Below are 23,798 nucleotides of genomic sequence, written 5' to 3'. Positions count from 1 at the left end.
CTTCTTATCTTCATGGATAGTCGGACCCTTAGACATTCTGACAGATAGATGGCCGGTGAAGACGCAGCTAGCAATATTTCAGAAGCTCTAAGTGCGGTTTCAGGACAGAAAAGAATCTTGAGCTGTTAACTGATGTATCTCAGTCGTGATAAAAATAGAATTTTCTTTAATACTGGTTTGTTTCATTCAATTCATTCGTGTCGTCTGATGCTGTACTATATGACTACCTTTTCAATATTACCTCGTGATGTCACTTTATCAACAAAAAATTGGACGCTAATTTCATAAACCAAGCTGGTATTTTTGTTAAGGTCAGATGCAATTGCAGACGCGGTTTGTCTTAGAATAAACCATTCAAAAATATATCTGTAATAATAATGTCGAGGTAGGGGAGACAAATACCTTTTCATAAATGGAAAGACTCTACCCTCAGGGTCACAAAAAGTAATAACACCCTCGACAAACCTCGGAGTTACTACATCTTGTGGCCCTCAGGTAAAAAATCCCTATCCTTCATATCCATATAATTATTTGTTTATGAAAGAGTCTCGTAATCTATTCCAGGCAGGCTGTAATCGCGCTTAGAATGCATTAGAAGGTTCTATTAGTTAAAGAAATTTGTGTTTCTTTGAAAATAAAGAAGTAATAATAACTTTTTTCTAGTCAAAATCTACTTACCGTGTTGATTAACTCACCATAGGTTCCCATTACCACTATAATACACGCTTCGCTTTCGATATTAAGAATTTATCACATAATCTGTTTCATTCAGTGACTTCTCGCATGTAATAATTTTGCATAAGCTACTGTGTAATAAGCTGGAACACATTTTGACGTTAAAATTCTTCGAAATGTAGGCAGTTGTAGTAATATGCTAAAACGTATCTTTAAGGTCCTCTTCCTTTCCGAAACAATTAAAAAAATAATAATAAAGAAAATTTATATTGGTGGCCTGCTATGAGGTAATAACACCAAACAAATGCATGTTGTTCATTTCATATTTCGCCATAAATATATGAAAATCCATATAAGATCCACATGTCTTCCGACTACTAGTACTTAGTATCAGACGATGTTTTCGCTGCATTACCATTGAATAGCACTGGTAGCATACGATGAACGTCAGACCGAATCATATTACTGTATTATATGATGGAACTAGATCCGACAGCAGTAATTGCTTACAAGGGTTTTCTTATCTCCATGGATAGTCGGACCCTTAGACATTCTGGCAGATAGATGGCCGGTGAAGACATAGCTATCAATATTTCAGAGCTCAAAGTGTGGTTACAGGACAGAAAACGTCTTGAGCTGTTAAATGATGAATCTCAGTCGTGATAAAAAATAGAATTTTCTATAATACCAACGGGTGTAATTCTAGCTTGTTTCATGCAATACTTTGTGTCATCTGCGGCTTTTACCTATGCAATATAACCTCGTGGTGTCACGATATCAACAAAAAACTTCTTTCTCAGTAAAATGTGGACGCCAATTTCATAAACCAGACCGCTATTATTGTAAAGGACGTATGCAATTGCAGTTGCGGTTTGTCTAAGACTAAACCATTCAAAACATATATCGAGGTAGGGGAGACAAATACCTTTTCTTACATTGATAAAAATGATAGAGATACTCTACCCTCAGGGTCGCTAAATGTAATAAAGCCCTCGACAAGCCTCGAAGTTACTACATCTTGTGACCCCCAGGTAAAAAATCCCTATCCTTCGTATCGGCATTATTTTTTTATGAAAGTCTTATAATCTATTCCAGGCTGTTATCGAACTTAGAAGGTATTAGAAGGTTATACTTTAAAGAAATGTTGCAGTACACATGTGTATACAATCAATGTGCCCTTCTCACAAACTAATAATAATAAAAACAGCAATTGTCCAATGTCCCATGCATGATTGTCATTCAATTACAATATCAAACGGGTGATGTAATGGTGTAACATCATTGTATCATGCGTATTATCATCATTCACTCCAACCAATCAAATGCCTTCTTACAAATAGGGGTGACGAGTTAATTTGCATATATCTTATTTAAATTCTGCAAACTAAAGTTCATACTTCTGATAAAACCATCCTGCAGACAGTTCCCCTTTTATCGGACAAAAACTTGGTTTGGAGTAAAACTACGAATTTCATAGAATGAAATTAAGAATGCCACGGGAAAAGAACAAGAAAAGAAAGGAAAGACAACATATAGACAGCTTTGTGGACACTGAAATTATTAGTTATTGAATCAAAATATGTGTATTCTGTTACCCCAGACAGGGATATCCGCAATTTTACCGGTGTGAGATTTTTCTATCTAACCCTAAGGAAAAGACAAGTTATACGAGATCTTTGCACGTGCTCATCATTAGCCTCGTGTTTGACGATTGAAGAATCGTACCCCTGGGTTAAGATTATCCTTGCACAACCCAAAGCGAGTAAAAGATTATATTAATTTACAATACCCTAGTAACTAAGTTTAACATAAACCAATTTAAATTCGACAAAACAAAGCGAACACATGTAGAAGAGTATCGCAATTTTCTTGTCTGTATATATATTTACCTGTACTCCACGGCCTTGCACGTTAAGAAATACTGGTACTCTTCTCCCCTTTGTCGGGTTTACTGCCATTCGTTTGCTACATCTGAAATTTAGTTTTACAACTGACCATTGTCTATTGAATACCAGCAGACCACTTGTACATTGTACATGGAAGCACGTGCTGCGTATAACGTGCTGGTATCTATCAACTGTCCGAAACCAAGGAAACTGGCCATATCCATCATCGCACGCGCTCGATAAAAACGTCACTATGACAGGAGTTAACCGGAAGAAAGAAATGGTAATCTAAATTCATATGATACATGATGTGATTAAGTCAAAGAAAATCATCTGTTTCAAAGATTCACTTTAACCTTTGGGGGAATAAATTTGATATTGAGAAACAGGGAATTTTCGTTGAAAAATGGCCAGTATACTGTTTAAGATAAGAACGAACTTTTTCACAGATGAAAGTAACTGTTAAATAGAAACTTCTAAAAAGTCTTAGATATTTAGATATCTAAGAAACAGTTGAATGATTAATGTACTGTATAGTGATGAAAGTGACTTTCAAGAAAAAAGGCCGACATAAGCAATGTTTTCTTAATTTATTACAACGAAATAATCACCAAGTCGTTTAAAACAATAAGTACCGATATCGGAGCAATATCGATTTAAACATGGACGAGTAACAAGTAAATTTGGATTTATAAGAAGACACACGAAGCACAGGACAAACGAAACAAAGCCAAATTTCATAAAACAAATACATGTAGTACAGACTGAAGTCAATGATTTAGTTACCTTCTTATGTAGTTAATGTCAATAATTTAAACGCGCAAAGCGTCAGGACCTTGAAACATGATAAATTCGACCTAAGTAACATTCGGGTAGCTCAAGTGCACCTTCCAGCAATATGTTTTCGACGACCGGTTTCTTCCCAAAAACAACAACAATAACAAAAACAACCCAGTCTGTCATAGCTTTCACCTTTTAAAAAAAACAACTCTTATTGCTCAATAAAATATGTTCTATATCTTTATGCATATAGAAAAAATATAAATGCTTGTAATATTTCGCTCTGTTTCTTTAAAAAACAGCTATCAGTTTGATACACTGAATAGTCATTATATTCTCTATCAGAATCAGATCGAAATTTTAGGTCAATCTCCATCCAGAAAATCGAGCTTTTCCATATGAACTGCTACTGTGTATACTACCGCTAAACTTAGATCGAATAAACACGTGATCATCCGCATGTACTGACGTCACAATCACGCCAGTGGAACTGTCCCACGTGTGCCCAGATTCCGCGTCAGAGAAAGCGGTACCCCGTGGGGACCCGTTGACGATCAGTTCTGTGACTACGTTGTCTGTGGTTGTCCCGGTTATGCACCATGTAAATACATAAACACCGCTGACAGGAACTGTGTAAACACCATCTCCTGGGTGGTAGTTCCCGTCAACGTCGAGTTGTACCTCATCAAATGCTATCACCAGCCCGGGATGTAGAGCCAGATCTTGTCCACTTAAGGACACGCTGAAAGCCCCTGATCCGTTGGGTAACACTCGGACTGGAAAGGTGGTAATCAAGAGTAAATAATGATATCCATTCTAAAAATTCATAGCTTCTTTCAAATTATTAGTTAAGTTTGAAGAAACACCAAGGTCATTCATTTCTCCTTGATCGCTTACACACGAAAAAGATCTTGGCCAACTACATGCAATTTATTGTTCTGTTTCCTCTCACAAAAAGATCCTAGTGTTGACCAAACATTGCAAGATAAATGGATACATTAACAATGGTCAAATCCTAGGAGTGAAACAAAATTACAACTGTGCCCATGTATGTCCTTGAAAAACGTAATGATGTTATAGATCTTCCATACTTACCACTCTTTGATGAAGATTGTTCCTTATTGCTATCCATCACTGATTCCTGACCAGAATGTATCACGTCCATATCATCTGAGATAATATTTCGGGGTCGACTAGGACCAGTTGAGTTTTCAGCAGGCATGTCCTTGCGATTATTCGCCAAATTCTGATAAGGTTTTAATACTGTTCGGAGTTCTCGTTCAAGCTGGCTTATTTTATTTTCTTTACGCTTAAGATCCTCCATTGTATCTTTGACTACCATCTCCAACGACTGTATTTTGGCATCCTGTCGATCAACTCTTTCCATCAAAGACTCCACCAGCCGTCTCAGAGATTCGTCGGAGGAGTAAACTGTCCTACAGTAAACACGGAGAAGATATTTTGTAGTTTTATTTACATTTCGCGTCTTTTGTGTGAATGTTACAATCTGCATTTGTACGCCCAGACATCCCAGTTGCAACTATAGGCCATCTTAAATATTGCTTTATGTTTGTGTGTGTTTTGTATTGACTCGCTTAGTTAAGTATTTGATACTTGGATTCAGCGATATGTATAACAACTATATTAAAATAACACTTTTTCAAACAGTTGTAATATTCAATGTGAAATTAATCGCCTTTCGGCGGATTAATATGTAGTCTAAGATATTTATTAATGTTTAAATAGATTAATTATACTCACCTGTCATCACCATTGATATCAGGCACTTTTATCTTTCCGAGTAACACTTTCTCAGCCTTAGTGTGGCTCAAAAGTATAAAGAAGACCAAAACTAGCCAGTACATCATATAGTGGAATCGACGTCTATTAACTTGTGTTTATCTTACAATTTAGGGTTGAACTGATAAGAGTCGCACTACAAACGATAAGAGAACATACGGTAACGTATTATCATATTAGCACTTTTTGTGCTAGATATATTGCATTAAAATATGAGTGTTCTAATTGATTTTCTGTATATCTTTTATATAGATATTATAGTGATATAACCAATTCATCATTGCGCAGGCCTGTTCAAGATTTCGTTTTTACTAAAATGTGATTGAGCTAAAATAAGTGTAATGGAAATTTCACCTTACGACATGTAAAACATAGAAGTGAAAGAACGTGTGGTATTACATGTATTGCCATGTCAACAAGAAATAAAAACAACAACATTTTGTTCATATCATGTTTTACCAGATAGCTTTTTAGAAAGGATTAAAGTCTCTTTCTGGTGGTTCTATCGAAGGATAAAGTTGAGTAGGGTATCAATATTTGGAATGGATCCTTCGATAGAACCACCAGAAAGAGACTTTAATCCTTATATTTACAGTCTTAACTATTATTTTCATAGCTCAAAATTTACCCTTAATAGTGTTTATGGCATTTATAAGACTAAAATTGAATTATATCGTTTGGTTCCGACAGGCATTTCGAACAGCCACTTGAAGTGGCGGAAATTCCCGCCAATTTATCAATGAACATACCAATAAAATGAGTTCCGTCTGATGAAGCATATATCTGAGGTTTTCCCGGTATGGAACTATAAATCATTTTATTTATCTGTTGTTAAAAACACCATGGTGCAAAGCAGTTTGGTTTTAATATTTTGCTTCGTATGATTTCACACGCTTACACAATTCATAACGTGGCAGGATATTTAACGTAGTTGTGACGCGGCGTCCGATTCAACCCGCCTGTGTCAAGGAGGTGTGACAAACAGAGAGTTTTTTCAATTTTGTGATCACTTGAGTTCTACTTAATCAGTTCACGTTTGAAATTTCTTGAATACACGGATGTTTACATAGTTCCATGTCATTATTTCCGGATTTTAGAGATTTTCAAATGTATCGGACGTCGTTTCGAGGAACATGTATACTAACACAGGTAGGCCCACTACTGTAAACGTTTACTGTACCGCTCTCAAAATGTTAGCTATATTTATATTGTTGATTTAAACACTTCAATAAATATTAGAGGTGTCTATTACAAGTATTGTAAAGCTACAATTGAAGGATTCCGTTTCATTGATATTTCGAAACACCCAAACGTACATTGTGTATGTAAGTCCTACTCTCGCCGATTCACAGTAGACCGTAAGATTCTAGATAACGTACAGGACTTGTCTGTCCGCCGAGGTGAACAAAAATGCATTGTCGTGCTAGGTCGTTTTGGTTACACTTATCCAACTCAAATACTGATGTTGTTCTGACATATCTTATCCATTCGCGTACAACCAAAGATGTTAAAAATACGAATATAATATTAATGTAGATCTAGGCTACATGTTGTAGAGAACAACAGAGACACTCACATGACACACAACATGTAAACATTGCGACGTCATCGGAATGTGCAAAACTGTACATTGTACAACATTGTTTATTTATCATACGCACGGAAGCATTGCTCAAAGAGGTACGGTAGTAACATAAACAATGTAACTTTTCTACATTTGTATTTACACACATACATGTATATGTGTTCAAACCTATTTTGATACATGTACATGTTCATCGAACGTACGTTCGGTTACTGAAAACACCAAAAGTTTCTGATTTGGACCATCATAAATTCATCCGCGCGGCTCCAAATTGCGCGTGACATACTCAATCTATCGAGAAATAAAGTTGAGTAGCCTTTCGTTAAAATTAACGGGGTTTATACTATCAATTCATCACTGACTGTAAATATTAGAAAATAAATTCAGTTGACATATTCCTATAACATTACTTAGATAACTAAACAAAATAATAAAAATTAAAAAGATAAAAAAATTAATACAATGTAGATAAGCAATAAAAAACAAAAATCAATATATTGTCTTTTAGTCTTTTAAGCGTTTATCAATCAAGTGAATTATCCAAATCCTCGATAACAGACCTACGATAGTCGCCATCCAGAAAAGGATGGCCCGCCATGATAGACGCTGCCATACATGTGACCATTTCCTTTAGCGCGGACAAACACGTGGTCCCCTGCACTGACGGGTGTTACGATGAAACCTGTGGTGTGGTCCCAATGGTTATTATCTCCTTCGGTTAATAATGTCCCCCGGGACGATCCGTCCACAATCAATTCTGTATCGACGTCAGCTGTCGTACTTGTACAAGACCAAGTGAACACATACACCCCAGTAACCGGAACTATGTATACACCATCTGCCATGTTGTAGTTATCTCCCATGTCTAGGTTAACCTGATCATACTTCAAGATAAAACCACCTTGCAAATTTGTCTCTTTATTCAAAGAAACACTAAAGGCTCCAACTGCTTCATCGGGAGACTTCGGCGGAACCCTGACTGGAAGGGAAAAAAGAAAGATGTGAGTGTGGAAAAAAAGAAGAACCCTCCCTCCTCTCTCACACACACACGATCCTCGATACTCCAGTGATTTTGTAAGAGATTGGTCAGTTGTAACCCTGTAAGTACCGGTATATGACAATATGTTCAATTCTGTGTTAAAAAAACTCACTTTTGTCTTATATGTCACCATGATAATATATTTTATGTACTAGTTACACAGTAATGTGACCTACCATGCCTTTGCTTTGCGTCTTGCAGTTTCTTCCTGGATATCATGGATTCGGTTATATTGTCTTCCTCATGCGGAATATCGTTCTTGACAACGGTGTCTGGAACCTCATTTTGGGGATCTTTGTGCTCAGGAGTCTGAAGTCGATATAAATTTTTCATTTTGTCTAGCTCTCGCTCTAGATTATGTATCCGGACGTCTTTACGCTTCAGATCGTCCACGTTGTTTTGAATAGTCTTTTCCATCTGCTGTAGCCTCGCGTCCTGTCTCTCCATCTGCCCCAACAAAGACTCCACAAGGCTTCTCAATGACTCTTCAATGGACAGCACAGCCCTACAACAAACACTCAACAGTTATGATTTGTTTCATGAAAAAACCATCAGTCATCCTCGATACTCCAGGGGTTCCGATTACTAACGATCTCTATACCCCTGGACTATCTCATAGTAAAACTGAAGGCAGCTCAGAGGAAAAAATCTGAACCAATCCCAGACCTGCAAATTTTTCCTTTGAAGACTAAAGAGAAAGCGACGCCCAACTTCAAAGCCATACAGTCAACCACAATGTAGCGTTATACGGCTCTTTTGATGTGCATCAAAGGACCAAATTACTTCTTCTGTTGTCTCGAATTTTACTATGAGATAGTCCATGGGTGTAGAGATCGTAAGTGATCGGAACCCCCTGTAGTTTCGAGGATGACCATCAGTATACCAAGTTAACGATCATAACTGCACTTGCTATTTCAACATTCTAAAGAGAATAAGTGACCCCATCTAATGACCCCATCACCTGATAAGTCACTACCAGGAAAGTTTTTTATAAAATTTTGTTACATTCGGTCGTCTTCTAGAAAAATGTGTTTATAATTATGAAATTAAGACATTGTAATAATATCTTCGTTTCTGTTATTTCTGAAAACTCACTTGATTGTAAAAACCTTGAAAACGTGTTGATTGCGAAAAGTGGCACACCACGAACTGTTTGAAAACCCACGAAAATAATCCATTCGTGAAAATATCCATTTTTACAGTATTATCAAGTAGTTAGTTGATACTAAAGTATTTTGTGCTTTCTTCGTATCCGAATCACAGCGATTTCTTCCTGATATATCTGTCTAGAAAACGCGCAATAATTGGCTGATATCAGCTAAGCATTGTTGTCGAAGAATAGGTTCGCATGTATCAGGTGTTATGTGTCAGACAGTGTTACTGACGAAATCCTACATGCAACTCTTGAAGATCAATGGAATTATTATGAAGAGACTGATATATGAGTATTATCCTTACCGGTCTTCGGTTCCGATTTCCGATACTCGAACCGTTCCAACTGGAATGTTCGTTGCCGTTGCCTGACTATGGGTCAGTGACCCAATGGCAAGGAAGAAAAGCAGCCAGTGCATTATACAATAGAATGTGTGTATAATGATGGAGCGATCTACGTGTTGTTGTCTTTATAGACTGGCCACTGCAGTGATAAGGAATGGTGTTTCTGGAGATTAGGCAATTAGGTCAAGTAGTTTTTACTAGTATTTGTTTCTGTTTTGTGATTTTCTTATATCTACCAGCCAGCAAGGAGAAAAAACACACGAGAAAATGAACACATTTTCCCTTGATGAACAGTTTGAAAAAGCTCAACTTGAGACTGGTTGAATTTATAATGCACTCAAAAAATATAGCAATGGTAAAATTTAGAGAAGAGTTTTATTTTTATAAATTTTATAGATGTGGAATGAACCATTCTTATCATGTTCCACATATCTTATAACGGGAATTGCCCGTTGTCAATATATAATGTGACCTAATGGGTGTTGTATAATGAAAATTATTAGGATCGCATAGGAACTTATTTTTTATTTTTACATTTTCATTCTATGTGTAGAAATTTTAAGTGCTACAATAAAGTTCCATCCTGATATTAAGGATATCAAAATAAATGATTCTGAATATCTAATCAATCAATTTGCAGATGACACTTCCTTTACATTATCAGAAGATCATAACTCATTGAATGTTGTATTTGATATTTTACAAGATTTTGGTAATGTGGCAGGTCTTAAGATAAATATTGAAAAAAAAAATCCAAGCGATATGGATTGGGGCGAAAAGGGGTTGTGGCTTAGTTCTGTTAAGAGGCTTTTAAATGCTTCGTCTTTTAGAAATATTACATACATTGGAAAAGTAACTATTATAAAAAGTTAAGCTTTGCCCATTTTTAACCAATCTTTGACAGTCTTACCAGACCCTCTATCAGATATTGTGCAAAAATTACAGCAACGTTTTTATTATTATTTATAGTTTTTATTTATTTATTTGGGATGGCAAGATAGATAAAGTTAAACGTAAAGTCATGCATGGCGGTTTTAATAATGGGGCAGACGTGTACCTCATGTTTCAACCTTCTGTCATGCTTTGAAAATGTGCTGGATTAAAATGTTTTTAGACCCATTGAACTGTTCTCCGTGGAAGACATTAATTTTAGATAGTATTGAATCATTTGGAGGAGACAAGGTATTCGGACTAAAAGAAGAAGGGACTTTAGAAGTTAGTAAATACATGTATATAAATCAGTTTTGGAAAGAAATTGTGATGATCCTCCCACAACCCCAGCCATGGTTGCATCACAACCATTATGGTTAAACAATTCTATTAAGATTGATAACAATTGTTTTATTAACAAAACGTTGGTGTGAAAAAGGATTTTTTTAAGGATTTAGTAGAAAATAATGTTTGCTTAACTTTTGAAAAATCATGTGAAAAATATAATTTAAAAACTAATTTTATAGAGTTCTATGGAGTAATAAATTCAATACCATTGCAATGGAAGAATATAGTGCTTCAACAGAATCCTGAAAATGGGTCAAAACAAAACATAGTTATTAAATATTCTAAACAGTATGATAAAGTTACAAAGTATTTTTATCATCGTATGTTAAAATTTATACTCGAACCTCCGTTTACAATTCAAAATTCATGGCAAGAAACTTTGAATGTCAACATTCCGAATGAAGTTTGGCAGAAAATTTTTCTCATACCTCAGAATGTCACAGGTGACACAAAACTCCAGAACTTTCAATTCAAATTTCTCCATAAAATAATATATATCATCACTATACTAATGCGATTTAAACTGAGTGAATAGAAAGGTGCTCTTTCTGTAAAGATTGTAGAGAAACACAAATGTACTTATTTTGGGAATGTTGCCATTCACAGTCAATATGGTCAACCTTTATGTTTTTACTTTTGACGGTATTTGATTATATTGACAATATGGAAAAACCTCTTTAAAAAATAATGTTAATAGAAATTGATTTTTGGATGTAGTGTATATGTAGTGACTGCTTACATGTATATATTAATGAAAACATCATGACCACATGTTGATGAATGTAACAACAAAAAGTTTAGATATATTAAAAAAAAAAAAAAAAAAAACATATTTTTCGGGACATTAAGCAATTTCTGCCAACATATCTCGTCCTTTCAAGTAATTCGCGACCGACATACGGACATAAAGTATTGAACAGTGGGACTTTATATCCTTACGATCTCGTAAGTGATCGAAACCCCTGGAGTATTGAGGATGGCACCATAGATGCAGTTTCTTCCGCTTTGACCGCACATAAAATTTCATCATTTTGCATGATTTATTAAAAGATTATGATATTTGTAAAAAAGACATACAAGACGATAATAAATTAGAAGGTCCTATTACATTAGAAGAAGCAGGCAAAACCTTAAATAGCATGAAAAATAGTAAGATTCCTGGTATTGATGGCTTCACAGCTGAATTTTTAAATGCTTTTGGAAATTTTTGGGAATTTTTGTGGTAAGATGTATTAATTTTGGCTTTGAAAAAGGTGAGCTGTCAGTTTCTCAACGTCGTGGGATTAAAACTTGTATACCAAAGGGTGATAAACCAAGGCATTTCATAAAAAAATTGGAGACCAATCACTCTTCTTACTGTTATATATAAAATTGCTTCAAAAAACTATTACTTAATTAGTTAGTCTGGATTGGTAGAGAAAAATTTAGTGGAAACACCTTCCTTCCAGATTTAAATTTACAATGGGGTAAGCATAAATTAACACTTTTAGGGATTGACTTCCATGTAAATTTAGATGAAATACCTAAATTGAATTTTGATAAAAAACTAATTAAACTAAAGTAATTGATAAAGACCTGGAAAAGAAGGAGTTTAACTCCTATTGGCAGAATTCATATTATCAAATCTCTTCTTATTTCACAGTTCAATCATCTCTTTATTGTACTTCCGAATCCGGATGAACAATTTCTTTCAACACTAAATTCTATTCTTTTTGAATTCCTTTGGAACAGTAAAACAGATAAAGTTAAAAGAGAAGTTGTCATCCAAGACTATTTAAATGGTGGCTTAAAAATGATCAATTTAAAAGCATTTATAGACTCATTATGGTTGTCTTGGAATCGAAGGCTTCTTCAGACCACATCTAAATGGCAACTTACTTTGAAAAACTATGTGAATATTGATTTACTTGTTAATTGCGGCAATGATTGTGTGCAGAAATGTCTTAAAAATTGTAGTAATCCTTTCTGGTTAGATGTTTTAAAGCCTGGTTCTATTTGAATTCTTTAATTGAAAAGAATAGTCTTATTGATAATTCTGTGTTGAAATCTCCACTGTGGTTCAATGAAAATATACTTATTGGCCACAAAACAGTCTTTTGACAAAAGAATCCTGATTATAAACGACTTAATATCAGACCATAACACTGGAAGTTTTTACAATTTCCAGTAAATCATTCGTATATATATAATAAAATCTAATTTCCTTCAGTACCACAGCATTGTGTCAGCAGTTAAAAAGTTCATATCATCCAATGAATTCACTAAAAGTAAAGTATTATATCCATACATACCGACAAACATTGAAATATTCTTGAGAAATTGAAATGGTGCTAAAGACTTTTATGATATTTTCATCAAGAGCAATACTGAGCCAACTGGTAAAAAGATGTGGAATGAACTTTTTATTTTGGATGACACAGCATGGGCTAAGATATACAAAGCTCCTTTCACTGTTACAAAAAATACCAAGCTGCAGTGACTTCAATACAGAATTAATCCTCATATCCTAACTACGAACTTCTTTCTCTTCAAATCACATTTAGTTATATCGCCTTTATGAACTCTTTGCAATTCTGAGAATGAAACTATTCAACATGTACTGTGGGAATGTGGTGAAGTAAAAAAAAATACTTAAAAGCCTTAGAATTTTATTAGACGCTCTTTCTATCCCATTTTTTTTTCAAATAAGCAATCATATCGGAATATCTGAAAACCTCGACAACTGTAAAGCTGAAAATGAAATTCTTCTCATGCAAATTGTAAATGTGATTTGGGAAAAGGAAAAATTTGAAAAAGAATGGGAAACATGGGGAAAATTTTCTAAACTATAGTAGATATTCGTCTCTCCTTAAACCACTCTCCAATGCTACAACAGTGTTGCTGATCCATCTTTTAAGAATAAGCAGATGTTTTATTCATATATCATCAAATTCAATTTGTATATATTAACATTGATAGTACCATCCTCTTTCCTCCTTCCCACTCCTCCCAGATCTACCCCTCAAGCTCCCCTTCCACACACACACACACACACTTCTCTCTCTCTCTCTCTCTCTCTCTCTCTCTTTCCTCTTTATACTCTAATATTCACCCAAAGAAATGTAATTTTAAAGGAGTAAGAAATTACGATTAATTAAATTATTTTACTTTTTAAATTATATATATAATTACCTCGCACTACAGGAAGAAGAAAGCAATAGGTTAGGTGAGGCACCCTCAGCCAATATATACATTGTCTGGAATCTAACTGTAGTTGAGAGGTAAAGTTGTGTGTCCATGTATTTGTCATATTAATATTCTACACAACTGTACTGTACAAACAAACATACTGCTATTCATGTGCTTCTTAAAACAGGGTTCAAGCAGTCAAGAAAAGACAATTTAATCCAGAACATTTATACAAGTCTTTTTGAATGATAGTTAATTTCATTATAGTCCAAAAAATTAACATTTGTTTACGATGAACTCTATCTCAGACCATCTGAAACTTTACAGCTCAAAATGCCTCAATTTAAAAATATGCCTGAGATTACAAATGGAGTACAGTGTGTGTTATGAAGTTTCAAGTTTTCTTGCTTTTAGTTAATTTTTTCTTCTGCTTGAACCCTGCAATTTAAATATGAAAGTATGAAAGTTGCTAGTTGAATGGATCCCCTCCTGGGTGAGGGCAAGCAACTTATGTATCATTTCCCTCTTATAAGTATTAAAAATCTTTTAAAAAAACCCAAAAAACTTTCATAATTTTTTATCAGGGACGTAGATGACTTGTTTGACCAGATCATTTTCAGATGCTTTAGGCTTTGTGGATATTATGTATTTTTGAAGATATGTAATTTCATCAACAAATATACGGAATGACGGTATTTGATTGGTTGGTTTATTTTATGAGACTTAACGTAGGCCCTCTCCCTGAAGTATGCCACCAAAAATATAAAAAAAAAACCAGCACATCCCATCCGGACAAAACAGGCATATGGATAATTGTATAAATATTTCATAACATTGAAATAATTTTTTATAAGGTCAAAACAGCGGTAGAAATAACATTTCTAAATAAATATTAATTTATTTGAAAATGAACTATAATTGTTGAAATTCAAATGCTATGTTATATCAGGGATATATAACCCACTCGAATTATCTAAATCTCTGGTTATACATCGAACAAATGCATTCGAAATTTGATTGACGACTATTCTAACTAAGGTCATGTAAATCCATACTATGCCTACGATATTGGTTACAGCGGAATTAAACCAATTGACTAGACTTTATCTGAAAAGGGCCTTTAATGATTTTAAAATCAGTCTTTTTTCTTATTTATTATAAAGGACGGTGATATTTATGAAGATCTATAAAAATCAGTATAAAAATAGATCACGTTCTCAAATTAGTCATTGAGCTGAGGGCGATATGTAGGTCATGCATGTCTTTTCAGTGTGATCTGTGGAGTTTTTTCTTCCATTCTTTGACCCATGAGTACACACATACACACTTTATTTCTCTCCAAAAACACTTCCGGTTTAAAGTGACGTCACCTGAAAGTAGGCAGGTATATTATCACAGGTAAACTTTAATTTGCATCAATCCTTACGCGAGTTTTTATCATTTTATCAACAGGTGATATGTTACGTTGTAACCGATCAGTCGTATAAACCTGTCGTCTGTATGTTACCTGAAATATCCGTACAGGTGAGGAAAACAAAAAGCGGTGACGTCACAGATCGAGTGAGAGACCCGACAGGTTTCGCAGGGTGTGACCGGTACACTGTACACATAGGGAAATATACCACAAGAAAACATGGAGGCTCTGCCAGGATAAACTGTCGTACAAAGTTTAACAGACATATTTATAACAAGGTATGTAAATGTAAGTAAATACCTTGCCCAGGTGTGAGAAACATCTCGTATCGACCTTGGCGGTTCGTGAACTCGCCATTCAATAACTTGATTGACAAGTTTGGCCGCCATGACTTATATACTATACATGTATCTCCTTACGTACTAATTAAATTTTCACTATTTTAACATGTACACATTAAATATGTATACCAAACAAACTTTTCGAAAGAAATTTTGAATGTGTGACAATACGACATAGTTTTGTACGTGTAACAAGTTCTACACACGATTTGGAAGAACTTAGGAATGTCACATGTACCCATGTATATTTCGACACGGGTAGAATTACCCAATAACCAGGATATCACGGTGACAGGACCATTCAGCCTCTCTCGCGCACACACCGACCTGTCACACAGGTAACTCATGCACACATGTAACTCACTGTTATCTGAATCTTTTAAGTTTTTGACAGGTAAGTGTGTGAATAGAGGAGTGTGTGTGTTGGGGGGGGGGAGTAATTGCCCCAGGGATTCGGGACAGGTGTAAACTCGGAGGTGTTTGCTTGTTAGTTACTGATTTATTGCCTACATGACTATATCTATTAATCAAGGAGTTGTTATTTGGATGTTGAGTAGATGGTAGGTAGGGAAACCAATTAGATTGTCTATGGCTGGAGTTTGACAGGTACAGGTAGATGTATAAAGGCCATGAAATGCCCCTTGGGGTTTTGGGCAGATTATGTAAGGCCTTAGTGCTAATGATCATATGAAGACATCTGTGTTCACCTGAGGGAAGTTGTGGGAGAAGACAGATGCTGTTTTAGGAGGCATAATGTATGCAAGTACGTGTAAGTTAAGACATTAAATTACTAGAGGTGGGACTCAAATAAAATATATGTATGTATGGAATTAAGTTGTGAATGAAGAATTAAGAGCATCATTCATATCATACATACTATATGACAGTGTGAATGTTGAATTAACGTCTTCTTTCATCATATGAGCTGAATCTTTTGAGAAAAGTTTCCTTATCTCAAATATCATTATAACATTAGCCCTACTTCCTGATGCAACTCTTAATTATGCATGCATGTATAAAATTAAATTGATACAAAAGCTTTTGTTACTTATGAACTTATTAAGGGAATGTGTGATCGATCAGTACTAGGATATATACTTTTCATTCCCCCATGAATATCTCTATATCCCACCAAAAATCATTTTAGCCCACATTGGTCACCATGAAATATCACTGCCATCTGACATATTGCTAGCGTACAGGTCAACTGATCTCAATTTCAGTTTGCTTAGACACCCCACCATAAGTCTCAAACGGACTTTTTTATATACATGTGTATCGTACCAAGACAACATCTCATGTGGTGTCAAGTAAAATTGGGGAGTTTCTTAACAAGGAGGTGCATTTTATCACATAACTCTTTAAATAAGTTTAATAATTGGCATCTCTCTTTCCATGGTGTTATATATATATACTCTTTGGTTTTATTGTCTCCATGTAGGACAACCTGAAGTTATTACAGTCTAAATGATATTAACAGATATTTGGAGAAGTCAATATCAAGCACAGTAGCTATGATAAAAGGCTGGAAAAACATGATTAACAGAACATTTTTATATGACTTCATGATCGTGCATGTGTATAATGGTAAATGTTATCAGCTGATTTCAGTAGATGGTCCACGGACACACTAGTATACATGACAACACTACTGTCCTCCCTCTCCTCCTAGTCGAAATATTTTCTGGCCATAGAGTTGAATTATAATCTATAAAAGCTATACTTCACATATCCTAGCATGATAAGTTATCAGTTGCCCTGCAACTGCACCACTCTAAAATGTTTACAATATACACATACATGTATTTCTGGTTTGCCTGCTTTGAATAAAATAACAAATTCCCAATGTGTAATTGTTCATTAAATATACATTTGAATTGATTTTGTGGCTATGCACCAATGCACAGATATGTGTACCACGACATAATTTTTGAAATTGTGTGTTTTCCCCTGTAAACTGTGACTTTAACTGTGACAATCACAGTTTACATGCACACCTTGTGGGAAATTATATTAGGTCAAACTATACATGAATTTGGTTGTTATCTACATGGTTACAAGATTTTCTAATTTGAAAACATTTACATGTAGTTTCTGTACTAACAAGCACCATCATTGAAAATAATCATTTTAACTCCCTACCTATTTTTGTAGATTTAAATATTAATGTTTACAGTGGCCTGTGTTGTAAAAAGCATAGGTGTACATGTTAGATACTTATATTTACCTGTTGACGAAGGATCTGATTCAGGTTTAGATGACCATGCATGTTGTGCCCTCCATAATTTGTAGATTTTAAAACATCAGATAGTATAAGTAGGAAACTCTTGAGTATATGATTCATCTATATAGGTTTATTTGAACATTTCCATAGCCTACACCTCACATCTTCTGACCCCCACTTCCTCTGACTCCAACCCATTTAATTTTCTTGACCCCAAGCCATTAAGCCACACTTTCTGACCTCCACCACCTTTGACCTCACCTTTTCTGACCCCGACCCCCACACTTATTGCTGACCCCCCTGTCAGACACTGTTTTTTTACCTCCACTCCCTTTAAATTTGACCCCACCTCTTCTGACCTCCACCCTTTTAACTTCAAAACCCTTTGACCCTGTTTTCCTGTTGCTAAGAGACTGCCACTGCCTTTGAACTTTATGGCCTTTGACCTTCACACTTTGCACCCCACCCACTTTGACCCGCCAACCCTTTTCTTTCAAATTCTTTGCCATTACGGTCTCCAGACAGTTTACCCCCACTTCCATGAAACAATTGGTCTCCTCTCGATGGAACAGGAACTTAATGCAGGTAATGCATTGGCTACAAATAAACATTCTAAATATTGCTGCATCTAAATCATTCACCCATGAAACTCCAAAATCTTAAACTTTGAACTCGACTAATCTGAATGCATCTTCAGGGATGGATGGGTTAACTGATAAGTCTTATTGAGATAAGTTATCTGTTGGTGTTACAGAATCCGTTTAGGTTTTTATTAGTTTAACGTCCTATTAACAGCCTGGGACATGTAAGGATGTACCTGATTTGTTGGTTGAGGAAAGCCGGAGTACCCAGAGAAAAACCAGCGGTCAATACCTGCCAACTGCCCCACATGGGATTCAAACTTGCTACCCACAGGTGGAAGGCTTGTAGTAATATGTCGAGACATTTAACCCCTCGGCCACCGCAGCCACGTTAAGTTTCAGCTGTTCAAGAATTTATTATACAATTTAGGAATATTGTAATTTTAGTAAAGATGTAAAGACATATATGTATTGTTCCTACGTGTTTACACTTGTGAATCCTCCTATCACACGCAGTACTTGTGAATCCTCCTATCACACGCAGTAGTTGATTCTCCTCCTATTACAAGTGACCTATAACAAGTCTCTGACTCTCTGGTTTGAATAATTTATCTCCGGTATCTTGTTACACAAGCTGTAAAAATCAATCTGACCATCACATATTTCTACTACTAAAGGTCGTACTTGTTGAGTATGCAATAATACATATCTATAGAGCCTGTTATATTTATGTACCTGGTTGTCTACTTTACATTTAATTGTTTTTGGTCGGTCAATAAGATTAAAGTCCTATATATATGGGCCGCGATGGCAGAGTGGTTGCAAGTTTGAATCCCATTTGCGGCAGTTGCCAGGTACTGACCACTGGTTGGTGGTTTTTCACCGAGTAATCTGGCTTTTCTCCACAAACAAACCCGGTACTTCTTACAAGACCCTGGCTGTTAATAGGACATTAAACTAAAGAAACCCAGAACCCAACTTAATCTTTGCATGGCATCATTGAATTTAGCCTTATTTGTTAAGTCCCCCCCCTCCCCTCACTCAATTTTTTTAATGTTCTCAGAGGAATTTTGAGGTAAAACACGGTAACCATCCCATTAACATTCATTGTACAGGTGATCATCTTACTCATTTCCAGTGTTTGACCAAATAAGCAAATTTGACTTCAATTGTGTTTTGTCGTCAGTCACTGCTATCTAGAACAGGTCGTGGTTGGCCAGTAGCTAGTATACATGTATATATAGTATCCTTTAAGATAACAACACAATCTTTTGATACTAAGGGTCGGCACTTCCGGGTTATAATATATAGTTACACATTAAATTAAAGATTTGCTATATTGTTGCATTATATGACTTAAAAGATTATATATTAAAATATGCAAATTACAGTACAGCCTGCCTTCGTGACCACCTCCATATAAAGACCACCTGCTTATAACGACCACTTTTGTTAGGTCCGAAATAACTATTTATAACGCTTTGACCTGTGTATAAGGAGCACTTGGCTATATATAAGAGCAATTTTCTCTTGTTCCTTGAGTGGTTGTAAAACTTTTAAAAAAACTTAATTAAAAAATTCAAGATAAACTTTAGCTGAGCAGAATTACCACTGTTAGATGCTTACACCTACCACACCCCGACTCGCTTTGGGTGGCATTCTAAATGTTCTGAGGCTTTAAAAATACAGTAAAACTGAGGCTTTAAAAATACAGTAAAACCTGTCTTATATAGCAATCACCTCTGTATAAAGACCACCTGCTTATAAAGACCACTTCATTAAGGTTCCAAAATGGCCAGTTATAACACAATTTGACCTGTGTATACATAAAGACCACTTGTCTATAGAGACCATTTCAGTTAGGCTACAAAATGGTCATTCATAACACAATTTGACCTTTGTATAAGGACCACTTGTGTATAGAGACACTTTTCCTTTGTTCCTTTTAATGGATGGTCTTTATAGACAGATTTGATTGTACATGTGTGAGCTGCATTCATGGTAATGAACATCAAGGATCATATGCTAAAGTTAAAACCTTCCTTAGTGACTACCTCTGTATAAAGAACACTTGATTATTATGACCACTTTCTCAGGGCCTAAAATGGTAAATATCAACACAATTTGCCCTGTATATAATGACCACTTGGTTGTAAAGACCATGTTTTCTTGGTCCCTTGAGGGGTCTTCATAGACAGGTTTGACTGTCGCTTAGGTGGTCTTTATAGACAGGTTTGACTCTTTTGGATGGTCTTTATAGACAGGTTTGACTGTCGCTTAGGTGGTCTTTATAGACAGGTTTGACTCTTTTGGATGGTCTTTATAGACAGGTTTGACTGTCACTTTGGTGGTCTATATAGACAGATTTGACTTCATATAAATAGTTTCAGAGGGGTTAATTCTATATGTGTACATCCGTGACTGTCCTTAATATGTCATTTATTTGTTCTTCTTGTGTCTTGACAAAGGGGCAGATCGCCTCAAAAATTCAACAATCTTTTGTCCACACTGTTAGAATTACTTCTTTGTCCTAAATTAAACATCAGTTTTAGAGGAAGGTGCAATAATGATGAATATATATATGTGGTAACTTGTGTTTTTTCCCCCCATATTTAATCTACCTTACGTTAAACTCGACAGATTACATTTTACTGTTTAACCAGGAAGTCTAACAGCTTAGAAGAGTTCAGTACATACTATATATGTATGGTGCAAGTTTCTGTCAATCAAGATAAGAAATATATAGTGATTTATGTAATTCTTACAATAATCAATATTTGGATTGACATTTGCCAGCCACACCTCATAGTTTAAATATTTCAAACATTATTATATAACATCAGTTTAAAAATCGTTACTCTTATTTATAGATAAATATAGTTTTCACTTTTGTCTTGAATAACATGAAATTTATAACGAAGAAAGTTCATTACCGTAGAAAGTTCATTACCGTATCTTTTGTGATTTTTTTTTTCCAATTAATTAACATATATAATAAAATGAACATAATTGAATTAATTCGTCTTGATGTGTAGAATTTCGCTCTGTTTTTAAACACATGCTTATACAAAAAATGGATATATTAATGATCTCTGTCATTAAGAAATCATCTCTATCAGGAAAAAAATACAAAATTATGTGTATAGATGAATTTAAATCATCAATATCTTCAGAAAAAAATGATATACAAAGTAGCGTCAGACCAATCTTTGTGTCCATCTCTATAAAGACTTCCTGCTTAATAAGACCACATCCTCACAGATTTTAACACAAGTTGCAATGTGTTTTTCCCCTTGATCCCTTGAATGGTCTTTATAGACAAGTTTGACTGTACATTTATATGCTGGGTATATACTACACACAATTAAACCTGTTTATGAAGACCACCTCAGGGAAAAGAGAAAAATTGGTCTCTATAGCCAAATGGTCTTTACACACAGGTCAGATGGTATTATTTTATTATAAATGACCATTTGGGACCATAAGAAAGTGGTCATAATAAGCAGGTGGTCTTTATACACAGGTCGTATGGTGTTACTTTATTATAAATGATCATACGCTTTAAAGGATCTTAAGAAAGTGGTCATACTGAGCAGGTGGTCTTTATACAAAGGTGGTCTCTAAGACAGGTTTGACTATATGCTGTGGTAAATATATGTTAGATAATCATTAGTTGTTTATTTGAGGCAGAGTACACTTTTGTCTTTGTGTAAACTATTCTACCGACACTGTATATGTATGTATCTACAAATATATATGTTCTTTAACCATTAGTATAACCTAGATAGTATCAGTGTGATTATGCCCGAGAGGTCCGTGTACCATGTAGCTCTGGGTATATAGACCTACACAAAAAGGCGTGGCTCCGTCTTTTAAATTCTTACAAATTCAAATGACATTATATCCACTGAAGTTACAGTCGTATGCTTATTTTAACACGACTGTTTATTTATTTTGCATTCACAAGCAAATGTAAGTGTTTCTTTAACGGAGAGGTGTTACAAGAAATTCCATGATTTGTGAATATTCAGGCCAGATGGGCCAATACAATTGGTGACATACCTGTGGAATGTTTACCTGTCGTTTTTATTGTTATCTCTTTATGTTATACACCTGTGGAAAGTGACAGTGTGCTCAATAGGTATCGAACAAATGACCCATGCAACTAGTCACACATGACTGACCAGCCTTTGATCCTATCGGCTAATACAGACTCATTACACCGCGTCTGGCCGAGGAGGTCGGAGTATTATGGGATGTATATGTAGATAGCCCCTAAAACCAGGTGTGTATAACGAGAATACCTGTGTATATTGATAATGTTATCTCTATCATTGTCTGAAAGACTTCACAACATTGTTATACTTTGAATTGAATATTTATTACAGTTTCGGTCTACCTTATATAATTCAAATTGTACATAATCAGAACAGACTTGAACAATTTTTGTCTTTTAATCTATGGAACAAAATTGTCAAATACATATAAACTAACTGTTTTTTTAATTTTCTTTAAGTACTTATTTTCTTAATGACAGCTTATTGTGGTTTGATATGAATAATCATTGTTAACAGATATTTTTTTTTAGAATATTTTCCCAAAATACCTAGCAGGCCTAATGGTCAGTACCTGGCTATTAAACAAAACATGATCATATGGGTTTCAAACTCACAAACAAGAGATCTGATAGATGGAAGTCTAATATATCGGAACACCTTAACAACTAAGCCATACAGCAATACAAGCACTTAAGGAGAAGGAAGATGGTTGGTCTATTGTCATATATCATTGTAGGGGAGAGTTTAAATGTCACAAAAAAACATAAAACAAATATATACAGCAGTCTCCTAAAACTCACACTCACTAGAAATATATAGCAGTCTCCCAAAATTCACACTCACTAGAAATATACAGCAGTTTCCCAAAGCTGAAACTCGCTAGAATTATACTGCAGTCTCCCAAAATTCACACTCACTAAAAATATACAGCAGTTTCCCAAAGCTTAAACTCACTAGAATTATACTGCAGTCTCCCAAAACTCGTACTCACTAGAAATAAACAGCTGTCTCCCATAAGTCTCACTTGCCACAAATTATTACAACATTCTTCCAAAACTCAGTCATATTAGAAATACATATACACTTAGTGTAAGGAGGTCTAAACTGTTAGGAAAAACAAACATATCTATGTTACATATTAGCTAAACAAACCTATAACAGTTGTTACTGTTCTAATTATGATAGGGGTCAATAGAGGTCAAAGTTGTATGTGTAAGTGATCATGAGGTCACCCAGAGGTCACCATACCAATGATGACATTTATCAATAGTAATTAGACAATGTAGACATTGATCTCTTTGTTTTGATTGATTGAGCCTCAGCCTTGATCATCAGGTGTTAGATTTACTTTACCTGCTGTCCTAATTGTATGATTTATGCATATTATTGTCACTTGATAGTGTGTGTTATATATGATCTAAAAGGAGTTACCTCCCATGGATTTTGTTTTTGTAAGGTAGCCAATTGCAAGT

The 23,798-nt window shown here is 35.1% G+C and overlaps 2 protein-coding genes across 7 annotated transcripts in view; one reads left to right on the top strand and one right to left on the bottom strand.

Moving 5' to 3' along the window:
- Nucleotides 1-3,137: 3,137 nt before the first annotated feature.
- The window catches only part of LOC138308364 (collagen alpha-1(X) chain-like), a 30,619-nt gene continuing 9,958 nt past the window's right edge, over nt 3,138-23,798 (bottom strand). The window contains exons 1-4 of one of the 5 annotated variants that reach the window (XM_069249360.1): nt 7,287-7,418; nt 5,103-5,277; nt 4,437-4,777; nt 3,138-4,117 (exon numbers count right to left, since the gene is read on the bottom strand). In XM_069249360.1, the coding sequence (XP_069105461.1) occupies nt 3,702-4,117; nt 4,437-4,777; nt 5,103-5,209 (864 nt within the window). In that variant the 5' untranslated portion in view covers nt 5,210-5,277; nt 7,287-7,418 and the 3' untranslated portion in view covers nt 3,138-3,701. The other 4 variants (XM_069249362.1, XM_069249359.1, XM_069249361.1 and 1 more) reach the window with 4 other exon arrangements.
- Nucleotides 15,145-23,798, top strand: part of LOC138308363 (myosin-VIIa-like) — a 62,711-nt gene continuing 54,057 nt past the window's right edge. Inside the window, exon 1 of one of the 2 annotated variants that reach the window (XM_069249355.1) lies at nt 15,145-15,400. The gene's annotated coding sequence lies outside the window, so the exon portion shown is untranslated. Of the gene's footprint in view, nt 15,411-23,798 lie in introns of both variants that reach the window. The other variant, XM_069249356.1, reaches the window with a different exon arrangement.

The sequence above is a fragment of the Argopecten irradians genome, chromosome 14 (genome assembly GCF_041381155.1).
Source record: "Argopecten irradians isolate NY chromosome 14, Ai_NY, whole genome shotgun sequence".
In the NCBI taxonomy this organism is placed as follows: Eukaryota; Metazoa; Mollusca; class Bivalvia; order Pectinida; family Pectinidae; genus Argopecten; species Argopecten irradians.
This window is presented reverse-complemented; position numbering and strand designations above follow the sequence as displayed.